This window comes from Castor canadensis, chromosome 11, assembly GCF_047511655.1.
Source record: "Castor canadensis chromosome 11, mCasCan1.hap1v2, whole genome shotgun sequence".
NCBI lineage: Eukaryota > Metazoa > Chordata > Mammalia > Rodentia > Castoridae > Castor > Castor canadensis.
This window is the reverse complement of record NC_133396.1, coordinates 392,102-417,636: the sequence shown is the minus strand read 5'-3', so window position 1 is coordinate 417,636 and position 25,535 is coordinate 392,102. Positions and strand designations below refer to the sequence as shown.

At 47.5% G+C, this 25,535-nt stretch overlaps 1 protein-coding gene across 1 annotated transcript in view; it reads left to right on the top strand.

The window, feature by feature from the left end:
• The window catches only part of Tbcd (tubulin folding cofactor D), a 147,113-nt gene that overhangs the window by 25,000 nt on the left and 96,578 nt on the right, over positions 1–25,535 (top strand). The window contains exons 8-13 of the mRNA XM_074044806.1: positions 10,423–10,468; positions 11,609–11,741; positions 14,905–15,050; positions 17,127–17,187; positions 18,738–18,812; positions 24,600–24,694. Coding sequence (XP_073900907.1) covers positions 10,423–10,468; positions 11,609–11,741; positions 14,905–15,050; positions 17,127–17,187; positions 18,738–18,812; positions 24,600–24,694 — 556 coding nt within the window. The remainder of the gene's footprint in view (positions 1–10,422; positions 10,469–11,608; positions 11,742–14,904; positions 15,051–17,126; positions 17,188–18,737; positions 18,813–24,599; positions 24,695–25,535) is intronic.

Sequence of the window (25,535 nt, the reverse complement as noted above, 5' to 3'; positions counted from 1 at the left end):
CACTCACCACCCTCAAATAATGAGCGTCTTCCTCCTGACCGGCCTGTGTTTCTGAAGTTCACTGTCCTTTGGTGCAGGCCAACCACTGACCAACACTACTTTATTTATTTATTTATTTATTTTTTAGTGGTGCCGGTGTTTAAACTCAGGGCCTAATGCCTAGTAGGCAGGAGCTTTACCACGTGAGCCTCATTGCCAGCTTCCCAAGCACTGCTTTCCAAGGGGTGAAATTCCCTGAAGATACCTTCCTTTTTTTTTGAGACAGCCTCTTTCTATGTAGCCCAGGCTGGCCTGGAACTTGCTATCCTCCTGTCTTAGCCTCTTGAGTGCTGGGAAGATACCTTACTTTTACCTGAAACAGGAACACACATAGTCCTTATCCGCATGGATTACTTTGTTCCTTTTCTCCCCCTTCCTTTTTGGGTCATTTGTGGAGAGTTGCTAACTTCCTGATTTTCTGTGCATTTCCACTGAGAGCCAGTGTTGTCCTGGGGGGCCAGCTGGAAACTCCCAGAGCAGTTCTCTGTCCCTAGGTCAAGAAAAGCCTAGGGACAAGCAGAATTGGTATTCTACACATGCAGCTATAGAGTGCTGGTTCTCCCTACTCCTGGTGGTGGCTGGCAGCTAGACCTTGCTGCTGGTGTGTGTGTGTGACAGTGGGGACTGGGTGTTTGCAGGTGTGGCCGCCTGTCGTGTGCCCACTGTGCCTGGTGCGGGGGCATCACATACCAGTTTTAAGAAGTGGCAGTTGATCTCCTGACAATACCACCTACGTTACAGTCTCGTTTAGACTATGGCTGCACTACACTTTATGAGGAATTTGCAAGTGAAGAATGTTCATGTGCATTTAGTGAGTGAGAGAGACTAGTGTGCTGCTGTCCCCCTTCCCCAGCCACAGTCACCCTTCCTTCCCCACATGCCTCCGCTCCTGGTTCGGGCTCTCTTCTGAGCTGTCTGGAGTGTAGTAGCTGCCTTCTGCAATCACCCCTTTCCTTGTGTCCCCCATATTGTTGCCAGGGTTGTGTCTGTTAAGCTGGCCTTAATTGTGCAGCAGCCGCCTGTCGTGGAGCTGCCCCACCTCCTGTTCTCTACCATGAATAACCCACCCCAAAGCCTGTGACATGAACAGCTGCTGCTACACTGTGCAGGTCCTCACAGTCAGGGCAGGGTGTGAGAATGGCTTCCCTTTGCCCCTCCATTCCTGTACCTCCAAGGCCAGGCCTAGCTGGGATTTACGATTGTGACTGGCTTCTCAAAGTGTGGTGGCTGGCTTCCTACGGGGACAGTGTCTGGAGAGACAGTGGTTTCGAGACTCTGGCTGAGGATGCAAGGTGACCTGGGATTGAAAGTCACAGCATGGCTGCAGCTGGAAGCCTGCTGGAGTGGGAGTGGAGTGAGGGGACAGTACATACCCCTTTACCCTAGCCCTGGGTGGGAGGGACGCCAGCAAATATGCCAGCTAGGGTGACTCTGAGGCTTCCATGTGAATCGGACATTCAGAGGGTAAAAGGGCAGGCATTGCCTGTATGTCCTGGTGGCTGCCTAATCATTCCAAGTCTGGTCCCTGCCCGTGCCTCTCAGCTGATGCTTCAACAGGACAGCCATGCTTCTGTGCAGCCTGTGGTTTTGGTTGGCCATCTGGCACAGACAGCTGGCTGTGTCTGAGGTTTCCCTTTCTCTCTGGCTCTTCCTTACCATACTGGCCCAGGGAACTATGTGTATTTTGGTGCTTTCTGTTTGTTTATTTGTTTGTTTGTTTTGTGATCCTGGGTTTTGAGCTCAGGGCCTTGAGATTGCTAGGCAGGTGCTGTACCACTTGAACCACACTCCCAGCTTATTTTGATGCTTTCTGAACCCCACGTGTGTACCCCAGTATTTCTGCTTAAGAAGTATTTTTGCTTGTTAAATGATGACTCACTTATAAATAAATGACATTGCACCTTTGAGTTTGTGTGAAGTAAATTAACTTTTAATGTTGTTTTTCATGTATAGTAAATCCAGAGAAGCTTTTTTTTCTTTCTTTTTTTTTTTTTTTGCAGTACTAGGGTTTAAACTCAGCCTTCACCTTGAGCCACTCCGCCAACCCTTTTTTGTGATGGATTTTTTTGAGATAGGGTCTCACATAACTGTTTGCCTGGGGTGGCTTTGAACTGATCCTCCTGATCTCTGCCTCCTGAGTAGCTAGGACTACAGATGTAAGCAACGGGGCACCTGGGCTAAAGAAGCGTTCTTAAACAGTGTTTGGATAAACAATGAATGTATCTATACTCACTTGATAGGAAGCATTGTATCCAGTTCTCTCTGTTCTGGCCTCTGGTGAAAGTGCCAAGAAGGAGGAGAAACTGTGACAGTGGCTTTGTGGCACAGGTACCATCATTGCCCCCACCTCACAGACTGAGAGGACATGTCCAGTCATGGTAACAGTAGTGGCTTAAATGGCTGGAGAGCTGACACTGTTCATCCTACTTGGGTTAGCTGGTTCTGGCTTCTCTACCTAGCACTTGCATTGAGTATGAGGAAGCTCACTCAATCTTCTACTTACTTATTTAAAAAAATTTTTTTGGTGCTTGGAATGAACCCAGGACCTTGCACACATACTAGGCAAGCTTACTGCCACTGACTCACATCCCTCTTCTTTTAAAAACTCTTAAAAATTTTTATTTTTTTGTGGTGTTGGAGATCAAACCTAGGGCCTTGTGTGTGGTAGGCAAGCATTCTACCACAGAACTACATCACCAGCTCTAAAAAGACATTTTTATTCTGTCCTAATTAAAAGATCAGCTCTTCCCAATATGACCCTCCTTCCAGAGGGCCCACATGGCTCCATCAGATTGGCTGCTCCCTCCCAGTGGCCTGTCTCCTGTGCTGTTGGGCTGGCCAGTTTCATCTGTCAGTTGACCACCCTGCGCTGATTCAGCTCCTGTGAGCCTCTTCTGACACCTCCCAGCTGTGCAGTAACCTTTGATCTCTGGAGTAACTGCTCTGTCTCTGTTAATTGCTTTCATGGTCACTGTGACCAAATACCTGACAGAAACAATTTGAGTAAGGAAAGATTTATTTTAGCTCACGGTTTCAGAGCACTCAGCCCATCATAGTGCATGACAGAGCAATTTACATCATGGCAAAAAGGAAGCAGAGAGTGAGATGAAAGGGGCCAGGCATAAGATACCCCCAAGGCCTGACTTCAGTGACCCACTTCCCAAAGTCTTCAGAACCTTCAAAATAGTGCCACAAGCTGGGAACTAAGAATTCAAAACAATCAAGTAGAAACATTTCTGCTTCTGGTCCCCAAAGACTCAGAGGCATGTCATAATGTAAAGTGCATCTAGTCCATTTCTAAGAGTCCCTAAAGTCTTAACAATTTCAGCATTGCTCAAAAGTCCAAATTCAAAGTCTCTTCTGAGACTCAAGGCAAACTGTTAGCTATGAGGCCCTGTAGAATCAAAAATAAAGTTACTTATGTCTAAACATTCCCTTTCCCAAAGGGAGGAATGGGACATAGAAAGGACGGATTGGACCAAAACAAGACTGAAACCCAGCAAGGCAGACATTAAGTCCTGTAGCTCTATGTCTGGAATCCGGAGCAGGTGGTGGCAAAGGGCTCGGGCAGCCCCTCCCCAGTGGCACTGCCTGCTGTAGTCCACATGGCCTCTCTCCTGGACTGGCTTCTCATTGCCTGTGTCATTCCTCTGAAGACCTTCCACATTCCTGGGTCTCCACTGCATCTTCAGCTCACTCTCTCAGCTTCATTCATCTTCCTCTTAAGCTGACTGTAGGGATCCTGACCCTCCCACACATTGCCTGGCCTCCCAGACCTTCCTTTGAAGTCTGGGTGGAAGCCTCCACAACCCTGTAACTCTTGCATTCTATATGCCTGCAAAACCAGCATCATAAGAAGGAGGATGCAAAGGTCTGCTGCCAGCATTAGAATCTTCTGGTCCACTTGGGCTATGGCTGCAGTGGCCCCTTGAGTGGCTGGGCAGCTGAACCCAGGAAAACATTTCCCTAGGTGACCCTGTGCTAGCAGGGCACTGACTGGCTCTCCTCACAGGAAACTCTTTCAAATAAGTTTAGAACTTTAGAACTTTACATCGTGGAGCCTGTGATGGGCGGGATCTTACCACTGTGTGAGATGCCTTCAAGGTATCTTTCTTCTTGTCACTAATCTCTCTTAACAATCATGCTCTTCTTTCTGCAACTTTAAACTGGCCTCCTTTCCTGCCAAATTGCTCTTTCAAATCTTTCCTGATTTTCACTGTAAACTTCTCTCTTTCTCTCTCTCTCTTTCGATATGGGGATTGAATTTGTGGCTTCATGCTTGCTAGCAGAAGCTCTGTCGCTTGAGCCACACCCCCAGCTCTTTTATGCTTTAGTTATTTTTTTGATAGTGTCTTGTGTTTTTTGTCTGGGACTGGCCTTGGACTGTGATCCTCATACCTACATCTTCTACATACCTTGGGATTACAGGTGTGCACCACCATGGCTGGCTTGTTGGTTGAAATGGTGTCTCAATAAGTTTTTTCCTGGGCTGGCTTTGAACTGTGATATTCCCAATCTTTGCCTCAGAGTAGCTAGAATTACATGGGCTGAACACCATGCCTGGCCTCTATAGTCCATCTATCTGTTGGCATTCTGGTCTTCTGAGCTTCTACCAGAATCACCCATATTAAGTTCTACCTACAGTATTTTAGGCTTTCTCTAGCCTGTTCTCCAAACATTTCCAAATTTTCCCTACAAACCAGTTCCAAAGGTTTAAGAACCACATTGTCACCACTCCAATTTTTTTTTTTTTTTGGTACTGGGGTTTGAATTCATGGCATCATGCTTGCTAGGCAGGCACTCTTACCACTTGAACCACTCCGCCAGCCCTTTTTTTGTGATGGATGTTTTTGAGATAGGGTCTCACAAACTATGTGCCCAGGGCTGGCTTTGAACTGCAACCCTCCTGATCTCTGCCTCCTGAGTAGCTAGGATTACAGATGTGAACCACTGGTGCCCACTTACTATTTTACTTCTCTGGTACTAGTTTTGTGTATTAGCTACTTTTTACTGTTGCTGTGACAACTTGAAGCTCATGGTTTCAGAGCATTCAGTTCATCCTGGTGGGGAAGCATGGCAGAGCAGCTCATACCATGGCAGACAGGAAGTAGGGAGCAAGGCAGGAAGGGGCCAGGGACAAGATGCCCCCAAAGACCCAAGCTCAGTGATTTCCTAAAAGTCTGTAGCTATGTCCCACGTCCCAAAGTCTCTGGAGCCTCCCAAAATAGTGCACCAGCTGGGTACCAAGGGCTCAGAACATGAGCCTGTGGGGGACATTTCATATTCAGTTCACATCAGTCTGTATCTGCCCTTCTGCTCATCAGTGTCCTCACTCTGGCTCTCTTGCAAGAGGGACCTGGAGCTTTTGTCTTTCCTGTCACCTGCCCTGCCCACCTGTACCATCTGGCCCATGGCACTACACATCATCCACTTAGTAACTTGAGTTCTATTCACAGGCTGTGCCCCCTTCACATCTACAGCATCCTGTCATTGTGAATGAGGCTGGAGGTTCTGTCCTGCCTCCCAGCCCTGGGTGCTTGTGAGTACCCTGTACTAATGCTGTCCACTTTCAGGTGCTGTGTGTGTGTTGTGTGCAGGTGGGCCATAGTGCGTAGTTTTGACTTCCTGTAGCTTGCTAATCTTTTCTTCATTAGTCTTCTGTATGGTCCACCTGTGGCTCCTTGTGAACTCCTTAGCTCCCCTTCTCCTTCTGGAAGCTGCTTGTCTGCTCCCCCCAACACGCCACTCTGCCAAGCCTCTGTCCCTGAGTCTGGGCACATCCTCCCATACCTCTGCTGGTTGTTTTCTATCCCAAGAGTTGTAGAGGCTTCTTGCTGTCAGAGCCAGGGAAAGTACTAGCTTTCCCAGTGAGTGTGACAACAGCTGTGGGTATCATAGGTGCCCTTTGTCATGTTGAGGAAGCTTCTTCCTTTTCAAGTTTTTTTGTGGTACTGGGGCTTGAACTCAGGGCCTTCACCTTGAGTCACTCCACCAGACCTATTTTTTGTGAAGTTTTTTTTGAGATAGGGTCTTGAGGAACTATTTGCCCAGGCTGGCTTCGAACCTTGATCCTTCTGATCTCTGCCACCTGATTACAGGTATGAGCCACCAGCACCTGGCTTCCTTTTCAAGTATATTGAGGCTTTTATGAGGAAAGGTGTTGGATTTCATTGGGCACTTTGTCTGCTTTTATTGAGGCAATTGTGTGTTTTGTTTTTATTGTTAATTTGGTGAATCACATTGATTTTTGGTTGTTAAACTAACCTTGCATTCCTGGCAGATGGGAGACAAACCACTTGGTCTGGGTGTAAAATCCTTTAGTGTGTTATTGTGTTTGGTTTGCTAACATTTTGTTTAGGGTTTACATCTGTGTTCTTGAGAGGCTGGTCTGCAGTTTTCTGCTGAAGTCTTTGTGTCAGGGTGGTGCTGGCCCTGCACAATCTGTGGGGATGTATATTCTCTGTTTGTGTAAGATGGTATTATTTTTTTCCTTAACTGTTTGCTAGAATTCATTAGTGAAGCCAAATGGGCCTAGGCTTTCTTTTGGGAAGATTCTAAATTACTAATTCAGTTTTTTATAAAATAGGATACAGTTCTACTTTAAGTAGTCCCTACTTCTCTATTTGTCTTTCTTGAAATTTGTCTGTTTCCTTCAAGTTATTATCCTTTCAATTTCTATAGGGTCTCTTGTGAAGCTCCCACATTCCTGACTTTATACGCACGCACTCCCCCTCCCCCAACACACTTCTGTTGCCACTGTTAACCGTCTTAAATGACACTGTTTCATGGTCTCTATTACCTTAGCATGCATACTTCACAATCATGGTACCATTTGGAGAACTTCCTTTTCTCCTGAGGAGCAGGGGATATGAACTCAGGGCTTTAAGCATACAAGGCAAGTGCTTCCTCTGCTGTGCTACAGTCTCAGCCACTGGGGACTTCTTTTTTGAGGCTTTTTTTTTTTTCTTTTTTTTTTTTTGTGGTACTGGGGTTTGAACGCAGGATCTCATGCTTGCTAGGCAGGTATTCTACTGCTTGAGCCACTCCTCCCGTCCTGGGGACTTTTTTAAAACAAGAAGAGTTTATTGTTCTCAACATAATAGTTCTGATATCAATATGCACTGGAATCATAGGCACTTTGAGTTCCCTAATATGTAACTGTGACTGTGTGTTACTAACCACGACTGTCCTTGCCTGTTCCATGGCTTGTGGCCTTGAGTATCTGGCTGCTCCTTGGGCCAGCCCAGAGCTTCATGTGGACAGTGGTAGACAGTGCAGTGTTGTCCTGGTGCTCTGCCATCAAGGAGGTAACTCAGGAAAGTAGAAATACTGTTATCCAGAGCTGCTGGTGTATTGAGAGTATTTCATGGTTTTGGAAAATTTTAAACTTTATGTTAGCAGTTACTGTATAAGCCAAGAGATTGTCTCTTTTTATTTAGGGATAGGACTTTTGGATGTCACCTTTAAAACTGATTGAGACCTGAATGGTTTTTACAAAAACTTAGGACCTTGTAATGTTTTCAGATATTTTTGTAATACAGGTACTACAGCTCATTAGGCTTTGCCATTGTCATAATTGCCAATGTGCAGGGTGGCCCTGATTGTGACTGAGATGGGGGACAAGGGCAACTGTACACTTGGGGGAGAAGTGGGTGGGCCACTGAAGGGGGTACAGTTCTTGAGAAGGTAATGAAGGGATTCTGGAGCAAGCCAACCCTGATCAGCACTGGAGGGTACCAGAAGGTGGGGCCCTCTAGCCAGTGCCTGCTGTACAGGGAGGGTCCCCAGCATCCGCTGGGGTAGGGATTCTCTGATTCATGGTGGATTCATTGCAATTCAGATCTGAAAGTGTCCATTATTTTGTGACATTGGCTTTTAATGTTTTTAAGGTTTCAAAGTATCTAACCTCTGTTTTTTGCTTGGAGCCTGATGGTCTGGGTCTGAACTGTTTTGTGAGTCCACGTTTGTGAACTTGGGCTGGCTTTGTGTATACTGCCAGGTGGGCATGTGGATGGGTGGGTGGTGGGGCAGGGATAGCCATGTTCCAGACAGTGGTCATGTTAACTGGCAGTGCCGTACTATCCTCCTTTCTTACTCCTGGTCCCAGACCAGCTCCAGGGTTGCAGCATGGAGCATCTGTGTGGTCTGCAGTGGCCATGTGGTGCACAGTGCCAAGTGGTCTATAGTGGCTGTGTGACATCAAGTGGCCGAGTGGCGTGCCGTGCCAAGTGGTGTGCTGTGGCTGTATGGCTTGCAGTGTCTGTGCTGTGGCAGTCATGTTAAGTGGAGGGCGGCACCTCCCCTTCTCTAAGATGTTGTCATTCTTTTCCTGCTGGTGGTTGAGGCATGGCAGGATGGGTGGGAAGGTGCAGAGCCCTAGGGTTCTGCCAGGTGCTTCACAGCCTGCCCAGACTCATTCTTCCTGAGCCACCTCCTGGATGCCTCTGCAGATTTACTAGGAAGAAGTGAGAGGCTCCTGTATCATGAGCTCACGTTTTAAATATAATAATTTTGTGTGTTTTGGGAATGTTTTCCCAAGTCATGGCACAGTGTTTCAAAGGTGATGATTAAGGTCCTGGGTCACTGGCACCAAGCACATTGCAGAGATGGACACTTCCTAGAGACCTGTGATATTGGGTCTCTAGGGTGTTAGGATCAAGTGAAGCCACTGAAGTTCCCATCTGGAATGGTGGCTTAGGTTGATGGGGAGAAGGGTTGGGGGAGGAGAGGAAGGTTTGTGCTACTGAGGACCAGTGAGTTCCAGAAGTTTGCAGACTGTCATTGAGTGACCTCAAGTCCCAGACAAGAGCTGACACAGCCAGGCTGCTACCTTCCCACCTAGTGAGTGTGGGGACAGAGGCATGTGCCGCTCTAGAACCCAGTATGACTTGCACTATGGGGTCCTGTCAGAAGTCCTAGTGTGCCTTGTGGTGTCCTAGCTGCAGGCTGGATCCTGAGCTGAGGATGTTTCCTGAGGAGTTTGGTGCCAGGAGAGCCACAGAGCATCACAGGTTGCTCTGGGTCTTCTAGGTGCTGGGCCTGTTGCTAGTTTCTCATGTAAAATTCCTGGAACTTGATTGCCAAGGCTTGAATTTTACAGTTTGTTGTGTGTGCATGCATTTGTGTGTTTAGTGTGTATATGCTTATGCACAGAGGCCTGTGTATATGCACTTATGCATGCATGTGTTTATATACAGGTGTTTGTGTGTGTATGATTTATGTGGGTGGCTAACAGGGAGGGTCCAATGCAGGTGAGCAGAGACTTGACAGGACCTGGGTTTTGTAGTTTGGTGAGTGTGTGGAGGGTCCAGGACAGATGGGCTGAGATGGTAAGATACCTAACTCAGAACAGTTGGCCTTCTGACACTAACTTCTCATGAAGGAGTACTTTTGCTATTTTTTTTGCAAGTACTGAGCTCTAGGCACCTTTGGTTGAGTTACAGCATTTGTCTTCTAGACCTCAAAGTGGAAGTAAAAGTTCAGGGTGAGAATCCAGGGAGTTAGAACTAGTGTTCTAGTGAGAGCCAGTGTTCCATTCCGGGTCAGTGTTCAGTGAGAGTCAGTGTTCCTTTGAGGGCCAGTATTCTAGTTAGAGCTAGTGTTTGAATAAGGACCAGTGTTCTGGTAAGGGCCAGAGTTGTATTGAGGACCCATGTTCAGTGAGAGCCAGTGTTTCATTCAGGGCCAGTGTTCTGGTGGGAGTTAGTGTTCCAGAAAGGACCTGTGTTTTAGTGAGGGCCTGTGTTCCAGTGAGGGCCAGTGCTCCATTGAAGGCCAGCACTCCAGTTAGGGCTATTGTCTAGAGAGAGCCAATGTTTCATTGAGACTATGACATTCTTTCCTGATGGCCTCCAGGTTCATTCAGAGCATTGTGTATGGGGTCTGCATGTCATGATGGCTGTGATCACAGTGGGTGAGCAAGAGGTACCAGATCTGGCAGACACTTGGCCTGTGACTGGCAGGCAGGGCAGGATGCTTCTGTTGTTTTACCTAAGACAAGTGAGACTTGAGGAAGATGTCCTCTGGTTCCTTACCTCTGTGTAGGTAGTTTGGCCTGTAACTTTTGTCCCTGGGCATCTTATGCACAGGTAACTTAGACCCCATTGGGGCCCTCCCACCTCCTTCTTGCAGCCTGGTTCAGTCTGCGCTCACTTGGAATGGAGCTCCTCAGAGGAATGGACATGGCTGATATGCCCTTGCTGCAAGGTGACCTTGTTCAGTCTCTCGTAATTACTCCCTTCATCATGTATAAGATCTTTTCTCTTGCTGTTAGGTGGTGTGTGCTCACAGGAAAATTCTGGAAGATGCAACGAGCTGTTCTAATAATGTATGTTTGTTTTTAAACTTGTACATGTATTCACAACATTTTAATTTCTCTTTCAGGCTCAAATATTTAAGCATGGAAAGCGTGAAGACTGTTTACCTTATGGTAAGCTTTAAGACGAGTATATTTGTAGTGTGTGTTTGTTTGTACATAATCAAGTGTGCTGCCTTAATATTTTGCTCATAAGTCCAAGAATCCATAACTTAGTGTATTTGGATGCTATCATAGCTCTCACCTTTCTGTTTTGTGCCTTTTAATAATGGGACTTTTGGTGAACTCTCTTAGGTATTTGAAATACAGGAATTGCTGAGGGCTTATACTAGAGATCTGGGTTTCTTAGCATCCAGCTGCCCTGATTTGATCCCAGAGGGGCTTCGTTATGGTGGGTGTGGCCCCAAGGTTGCCACTGGCCTCCTGAGGCCCTGTAACAGTTTTGTTATCTGCCCCTAACCCCAGACACCTTATTCCCTGTCACCTTGTCCCTCTCCCTGTCACCTTGTCCTCCCTGTCATCTCATCCTCACTCCTTCCTCCAATACCTCATTCCCTGCACTGGGTCCCTGCCAGTCACCTGGTCCCTGCCTGTACCCTCATCTGGGGTCTTGGCTCCATCCCAACCTCTGTTCTTCCTCCTCTCCCTTGTGTGGTAGGTCTTAGTCTTATTCATTTCACCTCAGGCCTGACTCTGAGACACAGTCCTGTGCCTCTCTCCCAGGTCCTCTAGTCACTCCATGGAATGGTATCCTCACACTCTCCCAGCTTTAGCTTCTCCCAGCCTCCCTAAGCCCCTAAGTGGCCTGGTCCGGCCCTGCTTGCCTCTGCTTGAGAGCTTCTCCTGCAATGCTTCCTCCTGGGCTCAGTTGCCTGTTCCACCATTGTCACTGTTCCCATAGGGTGCTGAGAGATCTCCCTGCAAATAAAATGTACCTTAGAAACCCTCAGGTCATTTGTGTGGTCTCCTAACCGCACTTGTCCCTGTCCCCTCAGGCCTTGCATGGTCACTCTTCCATGCATGGCTACTCTTCCTCTGAGCTGTGGGCCTCCCTAGTTGTTGCTGGTGAGGAGAATAAGTGGGCTGCTCCCCAGCTGCTCTTGGCAACAACCCAGGGATAAGGGGGGTCTTGGGATCAGGGCTCAGGGTTCAGATTTAGCCATCACCTAGGTGTGTGGGATTAACTGGTCTGGGGGTGTGTGTCAGGACCAGGAGTGAGTTGGGGCCAAGCTGAGTCACATGTTCTCTTCACAGCCGACACCGTACTCCAGTGCCTTGACAGATGCAGACTTCCTGAGAGCAACCAGACCCTGCTGCGGAAGCTGGGGGTAAAGCTTGTGCAGCGGCTGGGACTGACCTTCCTCAAGCCAAAGGTGGCCTCTTGGAGGTGGGTCATGGAGAGGTGGTGCTGGCAGTATGGAGTGATGGGCAGTCTATCTTTCTTTAGTTTCTACAGTGCTTCTGGTTTTGAAGGGAGCAGTATTTGTTTTGGTTGTTTTCTGACTGTGTCCTCTAGTTAGGCTTGCTCCTGCCTTTCCCATGAGGGTTGCTCAGGTGCAGCCCATGGTCACTGGTCGCTGCTGGGGGAGCTCCTTTTGATCAGTGATGGATCTGGATTACAGGCTTCTCTACAAGAAAACAGGCTCACTCCTCCTGTTTTATTCAGACACAAGTGTCTGGTCATGGATGTGGTCAGCAGACTGGTTTTGAGTCACTTGCCCTGTGGCACAGACTCTGGCAATGTTCTTGGGGGCTGTGTTCTTTGTTTTATTTATTCCAGATGTTAATGTGTGTTATTGGGAAGAGACATTTAAGTTTAGTTTAAATTTTTTCCATTTTAGAGTGAATACCAGAGAAGTTTGTTGTGACTTAGGATGTTTTACTGAGGCATCTCGTATGTTTAGCTCACTCTAAGATGTTGTTTATTAATTAGACAGAATGTTAGTGACTAGTTTCCAAAATGCCATGGAAAATGGTTCAGAACTATGTCAGGCAGCACTCTGCAGAGAAACAGCAGTAGGATTTGTACACAATCAATCAGCATAAGGAATTACTCACACAGTTATGGAGGCCAGGAACACCTGAAGTCTGCAGTTTGTGTGGCAGGCTGCACATTCAGGAGGAGCCAAGGTTCTGGTCAGGCAACAGGCAGGAGGAATGCCCTCTCACTGTCTGGGAGGTCAGCTCAGGCTGTCAGCTGTTTGGATGAGGCCCACTCTCATTGGGGAGGATCACCTTCTCTGCTCACTGCCACCCAGAAACTCCTTATATACGCGTCAAATTAACGTTAGCTCACAAGTCTCGCAATGTTCATGTGGGGAGGGAAATAATTTAGTGTTTTGGCTATTTGTTCAGTCTGTATCCTCACAAATGTAACTGTTAATATAATTGAGTTTTAAACCCACCCTCCTGCTGCTTGTTTTCTCTCATCCATCTTTTCCTCTTTCTGTGTACTTCAAACTTTCCATGTTCATTTTCTCCAGTCTTGTTATATTTAGTGCCTTTCTGTTGGGTATCTTCCTGGGCTGTGGAGTGATGGATGGATCCCCTCTTCCTGCCTGGTCTTGGTTTTAGGTTTGCTGGATTGGTTTACTTCAGTTCTTCTTGAGGGTGCAGCCCTCTCTCCCACAGCGCTGTCTTTGCTTCTCGTGTGTGACCTTTGGGGGTCTTAAGTGAGAGTGGGAGCCTCCAGTCTCCTCCTGCTGGGCCCCAGTTCCAGTGACCCCAATATTCCCCTGAGCTCTGAGCTCTTTGTGCAGCTCTTCCCTGACCCTGTTTCTGGATCCCACCCTGTGCTTGCTCATTGTGGGCTTTGTCCAGGGTCAGAGATAGCTCTCATAGGGAACTTGGGGCTCCTCAGCAGCTCTTGTTTCCAGTATCCTGCTTAATAGGTGTGGGCTGTCTGCAGCCTCTTCTGCAGTCTATAGATGGTACCTGTGAGACACAGGTAGAGGTGGAGCACACCTGCAGCTTCCTGTTGGTCTGTGGTTGTTATGACAGAAGGCTGAGTTCCTTGGCAGCCTGACATCTGTGACTTTATGCTCCCTGGCCTTGGTCACTGAACACCAGGGCTTGTACTTTTTCTATGAGATCATCAGTGTACTCACTGAGGAGATGGTGGTACAGTTACAGTGGTGAGTGCCCGCTGCCTATAGGGTGTGTTGCCTGGCGTGTGATGGTCTTGACAGCTTCTTGTGATGGCTGTCCTATGCTACCCAAATTCAGCAGCTTAAAACAATACATTTTTTCCCTGAGGTTTCTTTGGGCTGTCTTGGGGCCTGGCTCTGTTCCTCTGTTCAGAGTCCTAGGCTTAAAGAGGCATTGGCTAGAGCTGCTGTCACCTTGAGGCTAGGCTGGGAGACTCTGCCCCCAGTTTTGCTCCGTTGCGGATCAGCAGGATACAGCTCCTTGTGGGTCGTTTGCTGGAACCTCCTGCAGTCCCTGGCCACGCTGACCTCTCCATAGGGCAGTGAGCCAGACAGCAGCCACCATCTTTTTGTGACCTCACCTTGGAGGTGGCCTCCTGTCACTTTGGCACATTGTTCCTGGGGAGGGAGTTGCTTGGCTCAGGTATGACCACGCAGAGGGCCACAGGCCACTTTAGTGTTGGTTCCCACCCTTGTATTCCCCAAAGTTGGAAACTGAGGCCAGAGAAATGGGAGTCATTCAGGACTGCAGTCAGTAGTGTTGGGGCTGGTGCCTGGCTCTGCATTTTGGCTCCACAGCCCACATGTTTTGCACTCTGGGAGGCAGCCTTAGTCTGTGTCCTAGGATGCGCTCTGTACCACTCTGGGTGCTTTTTAGGCACTAGGCTCTGTCTTTGGAACTAGTCTTGTGGCTTGTCATGTGCTCACCTTGAGAAGGAAGTGGTGTTTACTGGGCATACTCTGCCCAGGCAGTCTGAGTACTCTGTGTCTCCTTTCTCATCCTAACAGTGGCTCTTGGGCAGTGCCATAACCCTGCTTTACAGGGGGGAAAACAGAGGTGTAGAGAGGTTCAGGAGCTGTGCAGTCATGCAGCTAAGTGTGTATGCAGCTGGGCTCGACCTCTTCACAGGACATCCAGGGGAAATGATGCCCCACTTGCTGGGGAACAGGGCTGTGGTGTGTGGGAGCTTGGCAAGCATATTCAGGAAGCAGGTCTATAGGAGCCCATGCCAGATGAGATGTGGCCATGGATGAGAAGGAGCCATGTGGCCTGGGTGGAGGCCAGAGGGCCAAGCAGCTAGGAAGGGCCGTTGTCTGCTTATAAACAAGGATGAGGATGTGCACCCTGTAGGCAACCTCTGCTCTCACCTTCTGCTGTTGAAGCTTTGCATCGGGGAAGGCCGTTGGGAATTCACACATGCATCTGTAGCTTAGGTTGACTTTCTTGGTGGTTCATGCCGATGGCAGCACTTTGCCCTTCTTCCTTTTCCTCCTGTCTCCATGCAGTGCATTCTCACAGACACCCTTTACGATTCCCAGTGATGCTAAACTGGTGACCTTCAGCACCAAGAAATTTATTTTTAGTTTTAGGCTATACCAGGTGACCTGCTTTGTTCTGTGTAGGTATCAGCGTGGCTGCAGGTCTTTGGCTGCCAACCTGAAGCTCAGTGCTCAGGGTCAGAGTGAGCAGAAGCTGCTGCTTGACAGTGTGACTGCTGTTGATGGTGATGAAGACTACGACATCCCGGAGGGGGTGGAGAGCGTGATAGGTAGGTGAGGCTCACAGAGGTGTCTATGGCACTGTCTGGACTGTTTCCCTCAGTGCCATCCTCCTCTTTTTTTTTTTTTTTTTTCCCTCCTGACTGGCACCCTTGACCGGTCACCTTGCTGAACACATGGCCACTGACCTGTCCTCTCCGGGGACTCTCACTCTTCAGCAGCCCCAGTCTTCATAGTGACTCTTAGCTCTTCCACACTTCCTTCTGCACACTTGACCTGCCGTCTACTCACCCTGGGCATTTTGTAAAAAGGGCTCCCAGGGAAATTGAGGTGGGCACTTGGGGCTCAGGTATGCGATACCAACATCCATGTCTCTCATGCTTCCTCAGGGTCATCTCAATCTCCCAAATGTTGACCCACTGTCCTATAATGGCAGCTCCTTACCACCTGCAGCCCTGCACTCTCCTGCCTCAGCTGGACAAAGGCTTCCCCCATGCTCCTTCCTGTGGGGACCTTGGTTTGGAGGGCCAGGCTGGCAGACCTTTGCTGAGTTCTGTCCACTCACTTCCCTTGCTCTTCAACGCAGGTCTCTTCCCAGACTTGTCTACAACTTCCCCCCCCCACCTCTGCCTTGAGCATTGTGGCACTTTTGCTTGCCATCCCTTTTGTGCATGTGGTCCTTACCTTGACCTCTGATGCTTGACACTTTCCTGGTTGATGTCTTACCTGGTATCTGCACTGGATTGCTTAAAGCTACCTGGAACTCCACTGTCCTAGGCCATGTCCCCTTGGCCTCTTCCCTGCTGTTGCCTGACTGCCCCCCAGGCACATTCCCATCCACTATGCTCCCCCAACCACCCAGGCTCCTGACATTTTTCCTTTGACCCTACCCCCGTAGCTGTTTACCAAGTCAAACCTTCAGGGTCTGCCAGTGCCCTCTGGCAAAAGTTTGATCCTACTAGGGTTTTGGAGGACCACAATCCCAGTGTGACTTTGGACCATCTCTGGACTGCCTCTGGGCTGGTCTTGTATGAGGGCTTATCCTTACGTCTGGCAGGCCCCACAGCTGCTTAGCCACACTTGGCCTCCCCTCCTGTCGGCCCTCACTTTGGCTTTCACCTGGGAGATAGATGCTCCCTGTTGATTGCCCTGATGGGCTGAATCTACTTGTTAGGAGCAGTGGCAAAAATTGTCTTTTCTGTGTTTTTTTAAAAAAGAGGAGGAAGTGCTTTTTTAAATTATATTTCAATTTATGATTTTTTTTTCTTTCCTTTTTTTTAGTGGTACTGGAGTTTGAACTCAGGGCTTCCCACTTGCTAGGCAGGTGCTTTACTACTAGAGCCATGCCCCCACCCTTTTTGCTTTAGTTATTTTTCAAATAGGATCTTGCATTTATGCCAAGGCTACCTGGACTGTGGTTTGTGCTTCCAGAGTAGCTAGGATGACAAGCGTGTGCCACCATGCCCAGTTTTTTTTATTGGTTCAGATGAGGTTTTGTGAACTTTTTTTGCTCATGCTGGTCTCGAACCATGAACCTACCTATCTCTACCTCCCAAGTAACTAGAATTACAGGTGTGAGCCACTGAGCCCAGACTCTTTTTTTTTTTTTTTTCTTTCTAGGCAGATGCTCTACTGCTTGAGCCATGCCTCCAGTCCTTTTTTTCTTTGGTCATTTTTGAGATAGGGTCTTACTTTTTGCCCAGATCAGCCTGGACTGCTGTCCTCCTATTATAGGCTTTCTGCTGTAGCTGGGATAACAGGTTCATGCCACTGTGCCCAGCTATTGTTTGAGATGTGGTCTCATCAACTTTTTGCCCAGGCTGGCCTTGAATCGTGAGCCTCCCAAGTAGCTAGGATTATAGGCGTGAGCCTCTGGCACCTGGCTCTATTTTCCTTTTTTTGGGGGGTGAGGGGGGAGGGGCTTAATATGTAGCCTAGCTAGCCTTGGACTCATGATGCTCCTGCTTCAGCCTTCCCATTGCTGGGATTACAGACATGAACTAATGTGATGGGCTAAAATTAAGATTATATGTAGTTCTTTGCAGGGTGTTCTTTGGAATGGATTTACGCAAGCTAGAGGATCAAATACTTATCAAGGCTGATGGCTTGTGTCTTGGTTCTTGCAGAACAGCTGCTGGTTGGGTTGAAGGACAAGGACACAGTGGTGCGATGGTCTGCAGCAAAAGGGTAGGTGCTGGTGCCCTGGATTAAGGGTGGGTGCTTTGGGCAAAGGGTGGGCACTGGATGCCCTGGTGAAAGGTAGGTGCTGGTGCTCTTTGCAAGGGTCAGATGCCTCAGGTGAGGAGCTGGTGCCCTGGCAGTGTTGGCTCTTCAGTCATTAAAAATTTTACATAGGTGCCAGGTATGGTGGCTCATGCTTGTAATCCCAGCTACAGAGTAGGCAGAAATTGGGAGGGTAGCAGTTGAGGCCAGCTGGGGCAAAAGTTAGCTAGGCTCCATCTTAGTCAATAAGCTTGGCATGGAGGCAGGTGCTTGTGACCCTAGTTTCGTGGGAGGTCTTACTGAAGAGGTTCATGGTCTGAGGTCAGTCTTGGACAAAAACCAGAGATGCTGCTTGACAAACATGGGCTGGAGTCATGACTCAAGTGGTAGAGCACCTGCCTAGCAGGTGTGAGGCTCTGAGTTTAAACCCCAGTACCACCACAATAGTTTTTTTGTTCATTTGTTTGTTTTTGGTGGGACTGGAGCTTGAACTCAGGGTTTTGCGCTGCAAAGTAGGTACTCTGTCACTTGAGCCACATTTTGCTCTGGTTATTTTGGAGATGAGGTCTTGAGAAGTATTTGACTGGGCTGGCCTTAAATCTTGATCCTCCCAAGCTCAGCCTCTGAAGTAACTAGGATTACAGGTGTGAGCCACTGGCCTCCCCAGTTTTTTTTTTAACATGGGGTTTTTAAAAAGAAAAACTATTTTCTGATGCACATTCTTTTTTTTTTTTTTTAATTTATTAGCATATAATAGTTGCATGGGGGATATATTGTGATATTTACATGTGTGCTTACAATGTATCTTAGAGTTACCCCCTCCATCTGCTACGTTTCTTGTATTACAATTAATTTTAAGGATATTTACCGTGTTTCAGGCTCCTGAGGGGGGTGGGTGGGGCTTATAGGGCTAGATGATCCACAAAGTAGAGTTCAGGTTGTCACAAGGCCCTGTTGTGGAGAAGTTGAGGTGGGAAGAGCTGGCAGATGTGGGGCATTTTGGCTTTTTGGCCAAAAGTTCCCTTGAGACCACAAATGCCCTGGAGCTACTCATGGCCAATGGATTCCCAAAGGCTTTGGCTTTCATATCAGCAGGGGATGAGTCTTGGCCCATAGTCAGTGTGGCTGGGTGTGAGACAGGCTGGGAGGGTTCTTCCCACAAGTCTGAGTCCAGGCCTCTGGCTGTCTTCCGGGTTGGGCCTGTACCCCCACACTGAGCATCCTTGGGGGAGCTGGCAGAGTCAGTCTTTGGGGAAGCCCAGCCAGGTCGAAGGTTTGGATTGGAGCTCAGCATATGATTCTGGTGCCCAGGTGCTGTTGGCCATCTGTGATGGACTCAGTGTTCACAGTACTGTGGGGAGAGGTGACTGCCTTCTCCACCTGCACGCCTAAAAGCCCCGTCCCTGACATGCAGTGTCTGAGGCTTGCCCTCCCGTTTGTTCTCTGGGAGAAAGGAGGCTTATTCGGCACTGTTAGTTATGTGTGGCTGACAGGCTTTTGCTTTTATTTTTCAGAATTGGTAGGATGGCTGGGAGGCTCCCTAAAGTGCTGGCGGATGACGTGGTGGGGTCTGTGCTGGACTGTTTCAGGTATGTCCTCACCCTCATGCACAAAGTTATGGCTTTGCTCTCCTATGTCCTCTCAGATCTTCTTTCAGTTGAGCTTTTCATCAGAACTCCAAAGCCCATTTTTCTCTTTTGAAGTTCAGCTTGAGTACTCTAGTCATCTGGTGTATTGCTGTTGTTAACACAATTATATTTAAACCTTAAGGAAGAAGCGAGGCCAGTGTTGAACCTGTGCACCTGTAGCCCTTCACTCTCAGGTGTGATACTGGGCCTGCCTGTGAACAGAGCTTCTGGAATGAGGACATACTGTGGAGCTGTCTCTAGTGTGGCTACTAGCCAGTGTGGCTGCTGCGACTGAGACCTGGATTTGAAGTTGAACTGAAGTTCAGCCTTTTGGGCATTCTGAGTGTGGGGGCATGGGGCCTGTGTTTGGTAGGGTGAAGGTAGGTGCAAACCTAGGGCTATAGACTAGTGTCATGTGCTTGTAGGCCTGGGCGTGGTCCTTACCTCCCTGAGGATTATTACTTTGCGTGTGATGGTGTCTCTGGGTTTTGGAAGAAGAAGGTTGTCTTCTGCTTTGCCTTGGCCCTCTGTCAGCTGGCACTGTTCTGGGCCTGTCACGCTGGGAGGCTGTGACTGGCTGGCAGGAAGGGCACTGTCAGCACTTCAGATGCTACAGATGTGTTGCCTGAGTCTTTAGAGGCAGCCCAGCCAGCAGCCCAGTCTCCTTCTGGAGCATTTCTGCTAGTAGCCTTGGGGCTGCTCATGACAGTTACCAAGTGCAGGAAGTGGTATGTCACACGCTGGCATCTGTGTGGAGTGATGCTGAGTGTCATGGAAATGGTCCCAGCAGAAAGAACTCTCCTTGCTGGGATTGGTTTGTGGAGTGTGGGGTTAATGAGTAAGCGCACAGCTTCTCTGGACATTCCAAGGCCATGGAACTCCTTTCTGGAGGGTGCAGGATGGACTGGCAGTGGCTGATGGGTCTGTCCCTGTGCTGACTGGGTAGTGGTAAGGCAGCTAGGCCTTCCTGCTCTCAGAGGATGGGAAGGCCAGCCTCAGAGAGGGTGTCAAGGGCTGAGATGCCACCAGTCTTTTCTCCACAGCCTCCCTGAGTCCTGTGGCCATTGGCCCTCCAGTGCTATCTTTGTTGCTTTCTTTTTATAGTGTTCCTGCATGTTCCCTCTGATCATTTAGAGCTTTTTCTTTCTTTCATTTTTGGTAGTACTAAGGTTTGAATTTAGGAATTTAGGGCCTCCTTCTTGCTAGGCAGGACTCTTTTTTTTTTTTTTTCCATTTTTCTTTTATTATTCATATGTACATACAAGGATTGGTTCATTTCTCCCCACTGCCCCCACCCCCTCCCTTACCACCCACTCCGTCCCCTCCCTCTACCCCCCCCAATACCCAGCAGAAACTATTTTGCCCTTATTTCTAATCTTGTTGTAGAGAGAGTATAAGCAATAATAGGAAGGAACAAGAGTTTTTGCTGGTTGAGATAAGGATAGCTATACAGGGCATTGACTCACATTGATTTCCTGTGCGTGGGTGTTACCTTCTAGGTTAATTCTTTTTGATCTAACCTTTTCTCTAGTACCTGTTCCCCTTTTCCTATTGGCCTCAGTTGCTTTGAGGTATCTGCTTTAGTTTCTCTGCGTTAAGGGCAACAAATGCTAGCTAATTTTTTAGGTGTCTTACCTATCCTCATCCCTCCCTTGTGTGCTCTCGCTTTTATCATGTGCTCATAGTCCAATCCCCTTGTTGTGTTTGCCCTTGATCTAATGTCCACATATGAGGGAGAACATACGATTTTTGGTCTTTTGGGCCAGGCTAACCTCACTCAGAATGATGTTCTCCAATTCCATCCATTTACCAGCGAATGATAACATTTCGTTCTTCTTCATGGCTGCATAGAATTCCATTGTGTATAGATACCACATTTTCTTAATCCATTCGTCAGTGGTGGGGCATCTTGGCTGTTTCCATAACTTGGCTATTGTGAATAGTGCCGCAATAAACATGGATGTGCAGGTGCCTCTGGAGTAACAGTCTTTTGGGTATATCCCCAAGAGTGGTATTGCTGGATCAAATGGTAGATCGATGTCCAGCTTTTTAAGTAGCCTCCAAATTTTTTTCCAGAGTGGTTGTACTAGTCTACATTCCCACCAACAGTGTAAGAGGGTTCCTTTTCCCCCGCATCCTCGCCAACACCTGTTGTTGGTGCTGTTGCTGATGATGGCTATTCTAACAGGGGTGAGGTGGAATCTTAGCGTGGTTTTAATTTGCATTTCCTTTATTGCTAGAGATGGTGAGCATTTTTTCATGTGTTTTCTGGCCATTTGAATTTCTTCTTTTGAGAAAGTTCTGTTTAGTTCACATGCCCATTTCTTTATTGGTTCATTAGTTTTGGGAGAATTTAGTTTTTTAAGTTCCCTATATATTCTGGTTATCAGTCCTTTGTCTGATGTATAATTGGCAAATATTTTCTCCCACTCTGTGGGTGTTCTCTTCAGTTTAGAGACCATTTCTTTTGATGTACAGAAGCTTTTTAGTTTTATGAGGTCCCATTTATCTATGCTATCTCTTAGTTGTTGTGCTGCTGGGGTTTCATTGAGAAAGTTCTTACCTATACCTACTAACTCCAGAGTATTTCCTACTCTTGTATCAACTTAAGAGTTTGGGGTCTGATATTAAGATCCTTGATCCATTTTGAGTTAATCTTGGTATAGGGTGATATACATGGATCTAGTTTCAGTTTTTTGCAGACTGCTAACCAGTTTTCCCAGCAGTTTTTGTTGAAGAGGCTGCTATTTCTCCATCGTATATTTTTAGCTCCTTTGTCAAAGATAAGTTGCTCATAGTTGTGTGGCTTCATATCTGGATCCTCTATTCTGTTCCACTGGTCTTCATGTCTGTTTTTGTGCCAGTACCATGCTGTTTTTATTGTTATTGCTTTGTAATATAGTTTGAAGTCAGGTATTGTGATACCTCCTGCATTGTTCTTTTGACTGAGTATTGCCTTGGCTATTTGTGGCCTCTTGTGTTTCCATATAAATTTAACAGTAGATTTTTCAATCTCTTTAGTGAATGTCATTGGAATTTTGATAAGAATTGCACTAAACATGTAGATTACTTTGGGGAGTATCGACATTTTTACTATGTTGATTCTACCAATCCATGAGCATGGGAGATCTCTCCACTTTCTATAGTCTTCCTCAATCTCTTTCTTCAGAAGTGCATAGTTTTCCTTGTAGAGGTCTTTCACATCTTTTGTTAGGTTTACACCTAGGTATTTGATTTTGTTTGAGGCTATTGTAAATGGAATTGTTTTCATATATTCTTTTTCAGTTTGTTCATTATTAGTGTATAGAAATGCTAATGATTTTTCTATGTTGATTTTATATCCTGCTACCTTGCTATAGCTATTGATGATGTCTAGAAGCTTCTGAGTAGAGTTTTTTGGGTCTTTAAGGTATAGGATCATGTCGTCTGCAAATAGGGATATTTTGACAGTTTCTTTACCTATTTGTATTCCTTTTATTCCTTCTTCTTGCCTAATTGCTCTGGCTAGGAATTCCAGTACTATGTTGAATAGGAGTGTAGGCAGGACTCTTGAGCCCCAGCCCTTTTTTGCTTTAGTTATTTTTCAAGGAGGGTCTCACGTTTTTGCCCAGTGCTGGCCTCAGACCGTGATCCCTCTATCTATAGTGTCCCAAATGGCTGGGATTATAGGTATGTACTACCACAGCTGGCTAGAGCTTTTTATCCAATCCCTCCTGGAGTTTTCCCTTCATCTTTCTCCTGCCTCTGGTCTCGCTGGCACCCTCGGCCTATTCCCATGGGTCTTAACTGATTCTGGGTGTGCATTACTCCTCCAGACTGTGTTCTTTCTGGCTCACAGTTTTGGTCTAGTGTCAGTTTGACCTTCCAACACTCCTGCTACTTTAATTTGTGCATCCCATTTTTGTAGCTGGGTTTTGGAGGGTGGAAGTGGTCCTAGTACTCTTGAATTCTCAGCCCTTAACATTAGTCAGGTGTGTATAGGAAGAACCATGATGCTGTGTGTGAGCAGAGGCCAGAGTTCTTGGCCTCTCCCTTCTACTCCTCATGGCCTCACTGTTCTTTGCCTTCCATTCCTGGGTCCCATGCTCCAGAATGGCCCTCAGCTTAGGTCTGAGGGCAGGAGCTTGCCTGGAGTGCCTGGCTCAAGTTCCCCCTGGCCCTGTTGTCTGAGGACTGGGCCCTACTCAGGTATGAGTGTGCAGTGGTGGTTTGCCCCTCAGGCCAGGCCAGCCTGGCAAGAGCTGCAGTGACACACTTCTTGCTTAGAAACAGACATTGGATGCTTACATTTGAGTCATCGTAACATCGGTACTTTATCAAGTCCATTCTGATATCATTAAATCTCCATGGAAAGTGTGAAGAGGCCTCTCTCCAGTTAAAGTCCTGAGATTTTAACAAAGTGTCCACATTAAGATTTGGAAATGGTCACACAGCCTTTGGCAGATATTTGGTAAGACACTGGATTGAAGCAGTTGTAACTGTGATGAAGTCACTGGTGGCAATGAGCTCAGGGGCTTACAGAGGCCTTGTGAATGTTCTCCAGTGAACGGTGGCTTTCTGTGGCTCCTTTTCAGTTGAACATTCTCCTGCTCATTGCAGCTGGGGGTGCACTCTAGTGCTCCCCTACACATTCCTTTGCTGTCAAGTTAATTTGATCAGAATTGGTAAAAGGCCCTGTAACTTGTTTTGCTTTTTCTCGAGTGTGTTTCTGTTGGCAGCAAAACATGGAAACTTCAGAGCAGTCCTGACCAGTCCTGAGAGCAGTCACTCAGACTAATAAGCATGACAGGCCACACCCTAAAGACAGCTTCTAAGCCACTGCAAGACATTGTTATTAAAAAAATAGGATGGTACTTTTGACCCGATTAATTGGCATTATCAATTAAGTGTTCATTAAAAATTCATATTTCAGCCAGGCGTGGTGGTGTATGTCTACAATCCCAGCTAAATGGTAGGGGAAAATGGTCTAAGGCTGGCCCAGGGCAAAAATATGAGACTCTATATGAAGAATAACTAAAGCAAAAAGGGCTGGGGTTGTGGCTGAAGTGGCAAAGTGCCTGCCTGGCAAGCTCAAGGCCCTGAGTTCAAACCCCAGTATAGTAAAAAAAAAAAACCCTCAAGGTAAAACATTTCAAGTAGCCATAGAGGTTCATCTGTGGTCCCAGTTACTTGAGAGGATGAGGCACGAGGATTCTTGAGCCCAAAAATCAATGCCGGTCTGGGCACCATCGCAAAATGCCACACACACACACACAAAGTCCATATTTCAAATGGTACTAAAAAATGTTATTTCATTACTAAAAATGTTATTTCATTCTGATTTTTTAAAACCTTGACCACTTGAGTTAACAGTGGGTGTCATCAAAGGAGTCCTACTGCTCCTTTTTCATGGATCTTGTCTGGGTTGACTGGAGTCCTGGGGACTTGGCTAAATCTGGGCATGCAGAGCAGCAAGGGCATTTCAGTGGTACCCTGGGAAGACCCCACCTGGGGCCTGCGCTTAGTGAGATGTCACCAGCCATCCAAATGATGCAGATGGTAGACTGTCTCTGGGTTGGGTCTTGGGGCTACTCAGGACTTTTCCTCAATGTGTGGAGGTCTGAAGAGAGGTACTAACTTGGCAGATCTTCATATTATGTTTAAGTGTCTTATTTCTTTAGCCAAGAAGGGAAGACCATGGGCCAGCCTGTGCTTCTTGCTGAACTGTGGGCTGACACCTGCCAGTTGACATCAGAACTCTGGTCTCAGTTTTCAGGAGACAGACAAGGCGTGGCATGGAGGATGTCTGGCGTTGGCAGAACTGGGCAGACGAGGCCTGTTGCTCCCCTTGCGACTCAAGGAGGGTAAGTACTTGAAGCACGTGGATCTGTGTCCTTAGGCTGATGTGGCATGATAGGGATCCTCAGCTGAGCCATCTCCCTGGCGTGGCCAGTCATGTACATACACACAGTGTGTGGGAGAGCGCATTAGATGCATGTCTTGGAGACTTTTTTCTTGTACCAGCCTTTACGATTTCCTGATTGCATGTTCCGCCCACTGTGGAATTTGCCTACACAGACCATGGTGGTGTCTGTTTTTCTTGTCTGCGGAGTTGATTTTCACCTTCTTGATGTCATTCATTGAGAGTATCTGCAGCTGTAGAACCTGGTCCCCCACAGCATCCTTTGTCACTGGCAGGGACAGTGGTGCTCTGGTGATGAGGCTCATGCTACATTTTGTTGGGCTGAGAATCAGGATGGAAGGCTGGGGAAACTCCGCAGTGGCAACTGTGGGGCTGAGCTTGGAGACAGTGTGGGGGACAGGAGAAGGACTATGCGTCCTGGCCAGGTGTAGGCAGAGGTGGGGAGCTGTGACCGTGTCTGGTTGGGGATGGTCCCTGGTGTGGCTGGAGGTGCCCCATGAGTAGGAAGACAGGAAGTCCACAAAGGGCCCAGAGGACCCTGCCCAAGTGTATTCCATAGATGCTGTGCCTCATCAGGGTCTGCACCAGGCACGGCAAGCAGAGCAGAGCAGAGCAGCACAGTGTGGGAGATCCTCAAGCTGCAAGTCCTGTTTAGCCTTTGTGTTTTTGCAAAAGCAACTTCATTGTGATGTTTGTGTGCTGTAAAGTTCACCTATTTCAAGTGCATAGCTAAGTGGTCTCTAGCACATTCGAGGTTGTGCAACATCACCACAACTTCAGAA